The 11,157-nt window shown below is 35.3% G+C and overlaps 1 protein-coding gene across 1 annotated transcript in view; it reads right to left on the reverse strand.

Annotated features, from left to right (window-relative positions):
- Window positions 1-10,844, reverse strand: part of LOC103584989 (serine/threonine-protein kinase Nek5-like) — a gene marked incomplete at its 5' end in the record, with an annotated part of 63,302 nt that extends 52,458 nt beyond the window's left edge. Inside the window, 8 exon segments of the mRNA XM_008565842.1 lie at window positions 1,238-1,244; window positions 3,449-3,511; window positions 3,590-3,794; window positions 5,073-5,127; window positions 7,421-7,507; window positions 8,825-8,895; window positions 8,985-9,068; window positions 10,747-10,844. Of these exon segments, the coding sequence (XP_008564064.1) occupies window positions 1,238-1,244; window positions 3,449-3,511; window positions 3,590-3,794; window positions 5,073-5,127; window positions 7,421-7,507; window positions 8,825-8,895; window positions 8,985-9,068; window positions 10,747-10,844 (670 nt within the window).
- Window positions 10,845-11,157: the final 313 nt, after the last annotated feature.

Below are 11,157 nucleotides of genomic sequence, written 5' to 3' on the forward strand. Positions count from 1 at the left end.
GATTGTTTTAGGAGAGGTTAGAAGGAATTCAGAAAAAAGAATGTTGATATATAAAGATATTTTCCAAGGACCAAATCTTAAGTTAGACTATGACATTACCATTGACCTGGTGATGGACTGTGATTTTCTCCCTGATTATAATTCTCCTCAACTCCAGTATCTTTTTTAGGAACATAGGGATAACTTGGTTCGTGGGCTCTCTTCCTCAACAAGTCAAGTTGAGCATAATAATAATCATAATGTCCACAGACTGCAGCAAGTTTGGGCCTTTCTATCATTTTCATCTGAGGGATAAAAAAAGATTTTTTGAAAAACATAAATCTATAATAATTGATAATTTGATAGCTACCATAACTAACACAAGGCACTGAAACTGTATTTTTATAGTTTTCGCTCTAGACTTGTTTTCAGAGTGAAATAATCTTAGAGTCTCCAAATCCAAGAGTTGAAAAAGACCTTAGAAGTCTAAGTACTGCGGTACAGTAGTCTGTAATTTTGCTAAGGTGTGGATATGAATCACACATACTTCATGGCTAGCATGCAAAAAATACTTACCTAGTGAGTATGCCTAGCCAACCCAAGATCTGAAATTAACTCAGAATTCTTGTTTTCTATTTTTCATAAGTTTAATTATACTTCACTATACTTTATGGGAGAATAAATGCTACTGTGCAACTCGCAAGTTTGAGGATTTGCAACGTATTTAGTTTCTGATAAATTGACTAAATGCCAAATGGCATCATGACTTGAAGAAAGGAAGATGCTGAGTCATTCAGCATCATTCTTTTGAAGAAAACACAAGGAAGGTCGTAGAAGAGCACTGATGGGCAAATTACTGTCATATTTAGTTTCTGATAAATTGACTAAATGCCAAATGGCATCATGACTTGAAGAAAGGAAGATGCTGAGTCATTCAGCGTCATTCTTTTGAAGAAAACACAAGGAAGGTCGTAGAAGAGCACTGATGGGCAAATTACTGTCCTAAGCTACTCCTCATCACCCTTCCCAACCAGAACTGAGTGAGAGGAGAACCAGAAACAAAAGTTTATCTCAGAGCTGAGTAGAGGCCTCTGAGCTAGAATAATGGGCTAGAATAATCAGACCAAATTAAGATATGAAAGCAGTCAAGACCTTGCTGCTAAAGAGCAAAGTAGGGCCAATTTAACTTTACATGTGACAACTCTGCCTACTTAACAGTTGATAATAAAAGTGAAAAAAGATAAACCACTGGAAAGACCAAGGAACTGATAGTTGGTAATATGAATAATAAACAAATGATTAAAACTGAAATGTCCTCATTGTAAAAAAGAACATGCTACATTCTTTGTTCTTTTAATGCTGTGTGGTTTATATGTATGTTAGATTGAACCATATGGAATTGTAGGTATTTGACCATCTTGAACCTACAAGTGGCACTTTCATATAGTTCTATTTAAATATTAAAGTAAATGTATAAAATTTGGTTTATTAATCTAGACATAAATTATATGTTTATTTTTAACATCTTTTAAAGTGAGTAATTTTCTTTGTTTTACAATTTCACCTGTATACAACCCATAAGAAGGTACTATTAATTACTTGTTAAAAAAATGGTTAGAAATAGGGCTGGTCAGTTAGCTTAGTTGGTTAGAGGGTGGTGTTGATAACACCAAGGTCAAGGGTTCAGATCCCCATACTGGCCAGCCACCAAAAAAAAAAAGTTAGAAATAGAGAAAAGTATTGGAAGGAAATAAACAGCTTCTTTAGGATTTTCTTCTAAAATCCCACACAGTAATGGGAATTTCAGAGGTGGAGACCCATTTATTTCACTGCATCAGCCAAAGCTTTTCAAAGGATTAGAACAAATGTCAACCTGCTCCACAGCTTTCCTAACTCAATCCGCCTTGAATCTTTCAGATGCTGTTTCCCTCCTACAGGTCTAACACAGTATCCTGAATCACAGCATACTCTAAAAATTCTTTAATAAAGTTAAGCCACATTTTATCAAATAGAGGGCAGTAATTTAACCAATAATTCCAAAAATCTCTATATATCAAGTAAACATTTAGTAAATATATTTCCAAATGGTCCTCTAATTATACCATAAGCCTTCTCTAAAAATATAATTCTTCAATTAAAAGGCAATATTCATCACTTTTATACCACAAGCATTGCACTAGCATGATCTAAAAAATTAAACACTGCTAAAGTGGATTCAAATAACTAAGCATACAGAATCCCTAGGGAAAGATCAATTATTCTATAATACAAACTTCTCAATTACATATACCACATTAGAATTAAGAGTATAAAATGCAGGGTACTTTCTGTCACTATGTTACCTACTTGTCCTATGCAGAAAAATTTTATTTATTCAAAGGAATTAGAAGTATTTCAGTTATAAAGAGAAAACTAAAACAAATATATGCTTCTGAGAAAACACGGCATTCTTTTTTAAAAATATAACAACTAGAAGTTGTCCAAAGAAGTACCACTTTAATTACCGAATGATTTTATTAGAAGTACAAAACTGATGAACTCCAAATTCATGATCCTGTACATTGTAAACATGTGCAGGTAGGTCTATCATAATACACCACAGCCAAAGAAACAAAGGGAGGTTTAGTACAACTTACAGAGACAGGTTTCTGGGCTCCGGCTGGTGGTCTCCATTCATGTCTACATAATATATCCTTCCTTTTCGTGGGCTCGGATATCCTTGATCTTGGTGGGCACTTTCCCTGGAATCTCACTTTCTGGATTTTAGAATCTTATTTAACCAAAATAAAACAACTTCAATTTTTAAAAATTTCTACACCTTTTATATTGATACTTGTAAGAGTATAAACATAAACTACATTTCATAACACAGTAAGTTTACTTTAGCCAGAGATATTTTACACACGGTGAGAGAAGTAGTAATGAAAAATTACTATGCATTATCTTTGCATAGAGAAAACCATTTTTCCAGGATTCTCTTACATATTTCCAGTAAGACATAACACTACTTTTAAAAAATTAGGAATTAATGTTAACATTTACAGAAACAATNCAGTCCATCCTCTCTGCTTCAGAAAAATAAGCTCACCTCATCCTCCCAGGTCTGTCTGTGAACCTTCTCCCACTCCACCCCTTCCCTACACAAAAGTTAAGTTTGGATTCAACTGCTTCAAGCATCTCTAGCATATCCTCTGCTTTGTGAAGGTTTCCTGACTAGTGAGAAGAAAGTTGCTGAATCCTCAGGTCACACACGAGCTAAATATACAAGTTTCAGGCACATCCACTAGGTGTCATTGGACAAGATTTTTCTCCTGCTTATACTGCTCATAGTTTTTAAATGTCCACGTTCAACATATTTGGTGGAATTTCCCTGCCAATGTTGCCAGCCTGCTATTAAAACTCACTGTGTGAGACACAACTAATCAATGCTTTCTGATTTCATGGTTAAATCATTCTCACCCCCGATCACCTTCCCAGCAGGTTGTGGTGCTGACGATCTTGCTCTGCTTTCAAGTGTGTGATTGAATTCTTCCTGAATGACCTAAAACCGTACACACGTGTCAAGGACCAACGGACCAAAATCTCTGCCAAAATCCATGCACCTCAAAACTCACCTCAGGAGTCAAGTATTTGGCAATTAGATTCTCTAAAAAGGGCCTTTTCAAAATGGAATTAACAGATGGTCGATCCCGAGGAGATACTTTAAAGAGCTGAGATATCAAGGACCGTAGGTCACAAGAAAACCTTGGCGATACTGGGGCAAAATGTGCTTGACAGATCTTCAGTACCAGCTGGTGTAAGTTATTACCCTCAAACTGAAAGGACAAGGAGCAATGATACTAAATCAGAGAAAAGTTAAGTACTAGCATCAAAGTAATAAGTAAACCAAGAAGCAAAACAATGTTTATAAGCTGCAGTTAGAAGCAATATGTTTTCATCGACTAATCTTTTGTGAGTAGATATTGCAGGCAGTTACTCAATGAGATGCCATGTTATTCAAAAACAAGGTTTTTTTTAGTTTTAATTTTTTCTTATTATCAAAATAACATTTACTCATTATTAAAAACTGGAAAGTATAGGAAGTTATAAGCAGTCCAGAAAGATATATATAATTTCACCACCCACAGGTGTATTTCCTTTTGGTCTTTTTAAAAATAATGTTTATTTTACAGAGTTGACATTATATTGATATACCAAATTTTACGTCTTGCTTTTTTTAAATTGGCATAAAATAAATATTTCCTCATTTCCTCAAAACTCTTCATAAAGCAGAAAATCTTCCATTGTATGAAACCATTAGCTATTTATATATAATAACAATGTTCAACACCATGATGTTGCACTAAAGGTACAGGTTTTGGTCAGATACTAGCTGTGTGGCCTTTGACAATGATAATGATAATAATAATAATAATAATAATAATAATGACAGCTGTGTAGAAAAGAGTTGACAAAGCAGGGTATCTTTGGAAAGACATGCTTACAATGTTGGCCCTTGACTGATATCTGGGAATTCAGCAGAATTCCTACCATTCCCTAAATGTAAGAGTGGCTCTCTTTGCCTAAACTATTCATGCAAATAATAAGATTGCTGGTGAACACCTGCTTTCTTTTTGGATTCTGTAATTTTGGTATGTCAGATGCCTATGTGACCAGTCCCTTATCAATAAAAACCCTGGGCATTGGATATCTAATGAGCTTCCCCCATAGATGCTATTTCACACATGTTGCCATAACTTGTTGCTAGAGGAATTAACACATCCTGTGTGACAACTGGGAGAAGACTCTTAGAAACTTGCATCTGGTTGTCTACAGACTTTTCCCTTTGTTGAATATTTATATTTAAAGACAATTTATTTTTAATGGAAATATGCTCCATAAACTATTCTCCAACTTGGACTTTTTACTTTATAATATTGCTTAGACATCATTCCATGTCAGGACATACAGATCTATCATTCTTTCTAATATCCTGTCCATATAATTTTTTAACAATCTAGTGAAACCAAACATTAACTTTTTTTCTCCCAGAAGTTAATTTCATTTATATGATTCCAATCACTCAAGATTATTCTGACGATTAACATACTTACCGGATGCTTGAGTGTGCAGAGCTCATATAAGACACAGCCAAGAGACCAAATATCCCTAGAGAAGACAAGAGTTTACATGCCAAGAAAATGTCCATAATTCTTAATAAAAGCTTTATCCTTCTAGTACCTTACATTTGTGTAGCTTTCTAATTTTATATAGGCTGATCAGTTTTTACAAATGTTTTCAGATGTATTATCAAGAATCAGATATATTATTCTTACCAAGATAAGAAGTAAAATAAAAACCAGTTGTAGTCTGTCAGAACCCTAGCAAACAAAAGGTATACAAACTTTGCTACAATCTGATGGCTCAGTATCTACTTCAACTTCACATGTTCAAACAAAATGTGTGTATGATGAAATTTTGAGCAATTTGGTGAGTGGCAGGACTCAAAGGAATTTGTTTTATCTCAAAAAGATAAAATATGGTTGATTTTCAAAGGTGTATTCTGTCCAAGTCTCTTGACAGAACCAAAGTTATATTAAGTGATGAACATAGTGTCTGGTTCTCAATAAACATTTGAAAAACGTACTTACAATATAACTTGAGCTTTGCTCCTTACAGATTTAGTAGTTAGTAAATATTTATATGTGGGTGGTTTAATAAAAAGTTATTTTATAGGGAAAAATACATAATTAAATATAAAAGACGAAGGAAAATATAATGAGAAGTCAAGGAGGTGGTCAAAGAGAGAAAACAAGAAGAATTCATTAAAGTGAGGCTAAGGGCTCAACTAGTTAGCAATGCTTACTGTGTGTGTGTGTGTGTGTGTGTGTGTGTGAGAGAGAGAGAGAGAGAGAGAGAGACACTAAAGGTTTGGGTGCAATAGAGGGTGATTGCAGAATTTGAAGGAAACAAATTTGAACTGCTTTCTAGAGTTTCTAGGAATTCATTCACCATTTGTCATCACACAGAATTTTGTCTTTTCTAGTCTTCCTCTTCGGTTCCCAGAGCACCCTCTGTAGCCAGTGTGGTGAATTCATACGCCTACAGAGCTCAGGCCGGTAATGAAGATGCCATTTGCACACCTGATACCCACCTCTGTGTGTTGAGGACTATGGTGAAGGAGGGAATAGCTTGCTCATCTAAAGGGGCCAGCGGCTACTTAGCTGATTATTGCTAAGATCTTCCAATTTCCAGAAGTACCAAATCTTCATGTTTTAAAATATTTCAATGTGTAAATGCTGAATAAAATTCTTTAAAAAGCAATACAAGGAAGTCAAATGATGCTGCTGACCCAGGGCTCTCAGCTCTGCTCTACACAGCCTACGTCCCCTCCAGCACTTCCCTGCCCGCATTACTGCACACGTTGAGGCCAGACTCCTGGCACCACAGGATGTCTCAAAAAATGCCCGTTACTTTATTATGCAGAGGAACTTTTACCATTTTTTTCAAGCTCCTATTCCATCTCCCCAGCTCAAAAAATTCATTTAATATACTGTCTTCAGATATAGGACATATCAGATATGAAACTGATAAGAACAAACACTACACTTGATCTTTTACTATTCTTTTTGTAAATCTCTACTATCAGGCTTTGCCTTCATTTTATCTCTTTCAAAGTCCAGCAGCAAATATCACACGGGCATTTTCCTAAATAAATGGACAATTAACACCCAAAGGGAACTCAGTCTTCTTTCTAGGCCAACATGTTCAATGGCAGCCAGCTTTGAAAAACGAAATTTTTACTTCTCCTTACATAGAGGTAAAAAGTACCTCATCCTCACCCTTTTTATATTGTATATTAATATAAATTATTGGTGTATGTATTTATTGGTGTATATATTACTGCTGAGAACTCTAATATCACATACATAAAAAGTAGTCAGGTTTTAAAGCTGGAAGACACCTTAAAAATTACCTAGCCAACTGTCTTGTTGTTATAGGTTGGGAAACTGAGGCCCACAGAGGTCAACTGGCTTGGCAAGTTAGTGACTGAGCCAAGACTAGGAGTCCTAGCTCCTAATCCAGTGCTCAATCACCAGACCACACTGCCTTCCACCCGACCTGTCTACATTTCCCTGCAATAGACTAAAGAGTGCTTAAAAGGCATGAAAATAAATTATGAAGATGGACTTCAAAGTGTCTGCAATTTTCACTGCTATTCTTTGTGTTGCTTGTATCTTTAAATAAAGAGAAGTGGCTTTCTTCTAAATAAGTGCAAAAGCTTCAGGGAACACTGGTCAGAGGTAATCACTGGGATCCCCATTTCACATATGAAGAAAATGAAATTACAAAAATACCATAAGAAAAAGAGAAGGGATTAGAACTTTAGTTTCTGGAATCTTAATTCAGTATCATCCATCAGATTTTACTGACAGTTTCAAACACATAGTCAGCAACTTACGTTTTATTATTGTAGGGTTTATTTTGACAGATCTCTGGGGACAGGTAGTAAGGTGTTCCAACACATGTTCGAGCAAGTTCCATGGAACTAGTAAATTATGTTAAATAATAAAATAGCAGGGTTTATTATTGGAGTAAGAAAAGACAACACAGATATGTAAGAAAAAAGTATAAAAATGGAAACACAAAATTTGATACATGCACATATTAGAAGAAAGCAAAGCATTGTATACTGATAACAGAGTAATAAAATCCATTGATTTTTAAACATATATAACTCACACCCCCAAGTTTACACATTAAAATACATTTTTTATGGCATAAAGACTCCACAAAAAGATAAATTATTACATTATAAAAATTTCTCAGACATAGGGCCGGCTGGGTGGCACACTGCTACAGTGCACTGCTTGGGAGCGCGACGGCGCTCCTGCCGAGGGTTTGGATCCCACATACAGACTGGTTCCCGCTCACTGGCTGAGCGAGGTTTGGGCGCAACCCCGAGGGTTGCGATCCCGTTGCCGGTCCCATTCCGGTACGGGTGCGACACTGAGGGTTGCGATCCGTTGCCGGACACGGAAAAAGACAAAAAAAAAAAAAAAAAATTTCTCAGACATAGAAAGACTCCCCTCTTTTCAATTATCAAAAGAACACAATCTCATGATTTAGAGTTTGGAAAATATGAAGTGAATAAAGGAGAAATATTTACCCAGAATCTTAGCACTCAAAAACAACTACTGTTAAAATTCTGATATATTTCCTTCCAGTCTTTTTTCCATGCGTATTTTTCACATAGCTTGGATCACAGTGGACTTAAAATTCAGAACTCTGTTTTCTGTACTGACTATAACACAGTATTTCCTTACGTTATCAAAAAGTCTTCAAAACCATAAATGTTTTTGATGATGTAATATACTCAGGTACATGGCTATGCCAAGTTTTATTAAGATAACCATTTCACGATTATTAGACATTTAAGTTATTCCAAATTTCAAATTATTTCCTTGGAACAAATTTCCAGAAATATAACATTTAAAAATCTCTTGATATATATTACTACCAAATTGTCTTCCAAAATACTTGCAGCAATTTATTCCCCTGGCAACTGTAAACCTGCCTGTTTCACTAAATTCTCACTAGCTTTATGCATTTCATGTCACATCTCATATTTGGTAAACTTGTATCACACTACATAACATTACCTCCCTCATTCTATTATGCCACAATTTATCTTCGAAATTTTAATCTCAGACAAAGTACCATCTGATGATTTAATTCATTTATAGAAAGTTACCTAAAATTATTGAGACAACAAGCTTCTAACATCTTCTCAACTCATGATTCCTAAAAATACATATTTTGGCGGTTTTGAATAGAAAGAAAAATGATTTTTAAAAGCACTTACTTATTCAGGACTGTTGCTATACCAAAGTCACCAAGCTTTGCAACCATTCCATTCTTGCTAAGAAAAATGTTCTATAAATGGAGAAAATGTTATGTTCTTTGAGATACTTCAAGGAAAAAAAAAGATCAGTTCTGTCTTGGTCTTCTCTCTGAGCTATTACCTGAGCTTTTATGTCCCTGTGTAATATCTTCCTGTCATGAATATGTTTTAGTCCTAGAGAAATCTGTACAAACCAATCCAGGATCTGCAGAGGGAACACAACACAAAACTATTGAATAGTCTGGCAGTCATTCAGATGACTTCATGATAACATGCAAAAAGAGAAAAATAGTATTTTGTGTGTGTGTGTGTATTTATAGGAGTGAAGCTAATAGATATACCTTATTACATTATTTCCATTTTACAGCTAGAAAAATGGAGGCACAGAGAGACAACCCAGATATCATTGGTATCAAAGGGAATTCCACATGCAGAAAAAGAAATGGAAGCAAGAGAGAGAAGAAAGCCATTCCTGATTTTCTTTTTTCTTCATTAACACCAAGTTGCTAACTGCATCGGGTATGTAGACAACAGCCCTGTTTCCTGATAACCCAGGCACCACTGGTTTTTCCTTTCCAGTGATGGAGGGCACCGAGGGAGGGGAGAGAAAGCAGAAAAAGTGGAGAGTCCATGAGGCTGTTGGAAATTGTAATGAAATACCTATCTACATAACTATCTGATATAAAACCAACAAACATTTTACTTTTAAAACTTAATTTTATTTCTAAGTCATGATTTTATTTGATCATAGTTGGCCTTGAGCCTCTTTATTAAAATATTTTCTATGCCTATAGAGATTTACTTAAACTATTCTAAAATTTCACTAGTTCTTTGAAAAATTATACAGGATGAGAGAGAGAGAAAAAAAAAAGCTATATTCCAGACATTAAGATTCAGTTGTAATTTTAGTTCCTTCCCAACAAAGGGAAATGGAATTCAACATTTTGTCATGGAAAGCACTTTTACAAAAGGTGGCAAAATAATACCTAAATAAGAAGAAAGGAGGGTTTCTATAAACAAGTACTTTAACATAAAATGTAAATCAGCATAGGAAGAATATTTGATTAAATTTACAGAGGTTAGGATTATTGATTCTTTAATCATTCATAAATTCAAAATATTCAGCTTTAACACTAGGGGAAAATTATAGGTGCCTGGTGCTCTTAAATGCTAAAACAGAACAAAGAAACAACAAACTGAAAGAAAGATGGTGGGCCATTCCTGTGTGCTCCTTGAGGCAATGGTCTTACCCATCAATCACAAAGACCCTAATTTGGATTTCTCTCCACACACACATATCTGTCTCCTTTAAGAGTACCACTTCAAAGAGGGTTCCAAAGGGGGCTTGGACTATTGAATAAAAATGTATTTGTGCAAATAGAAAATGGGAATTGAGACCATTATTCTTCACATTTTCTTTCCCTCCTCTTAATAGCTAATGAAACTAATAGGCATTGCTAAGACGATCTTCTATCCTCCCTAGCAAAGTGGGATGACTATTTTAAAAGAGTACCAAATGGTAAAAAAAAAAAAAAAGAGTAAAGCTGTAAATATATCACATTTAAAATGGCTAAGGAACATCCACATTTTGAATTTTTTTTAGCCACGAAGATTTATCTCAGAGGCATCCTACACAAGATTGTCCAAAGAGACTATCTTTTCTCAAGAAAACTTCACTCTCAAAAAGAGATTCAGTTTAAGTTCAATTGCAAACCTGTTCTGGACTAAATCTAACAAGAATGTTGATCCACTATTTATGGCTTGGATTTCTCTACCAAAAATCACACTTCATATAAACACAGTCTACTACTTATAACATTATAAATTTAACACACACACACACACACACACACAAATTAAAAAGCAAATTAGAAGGTTTTTACCTGATCTTCACTAAATAACACTCCTTGTTGTCTATTGATCCTTTTCATGAGATCTTCTCCATCACAATATTCCATTACAATAAACAGCCTACCGTTCTCTGTAAGAAAAGGCATCATTTGGTGCCAGAAGGGTTTCAGATATTTATCAGTCATTTGCCTTTCAAGTTCTAGACTGTGGAGAATATAACAGAAAAATGCAGTTTGTAATGATTAAAAACTCTGGCTGTGGAATCAAGATGGACTGGGTTCTAGGGCCGGCCCATGGCTCACTTGGGAGAGTGCGGTGCTGATAACACCAAGGCCCCAGGTTCGGCTCCCATATAGGGATGGCCGGTTTGCTCACTGGCTGAGCGTGGTGCTGACAACACCAAGCCAAGGGTTAAGATCCCCTTACCAGTCATCTTTTTAAAT

This window comes from Galeopterus variegatus, unplaced genomic scaffold (assembly GCF_000696425.1).
Source record: "Galeopterus variegatus unplaced genomic scaffold, G_variegatus-3.0.2 Scaffold208, whole genome shotgun sequence".
Classification (NCBI taxonomy): domain Eukaryota; kingdom Metazoa; phylum Chordata; class Mammalia; order Dermoptera; family Cynocephalidae; genus Galeopterus; species Galeopterus variegatus.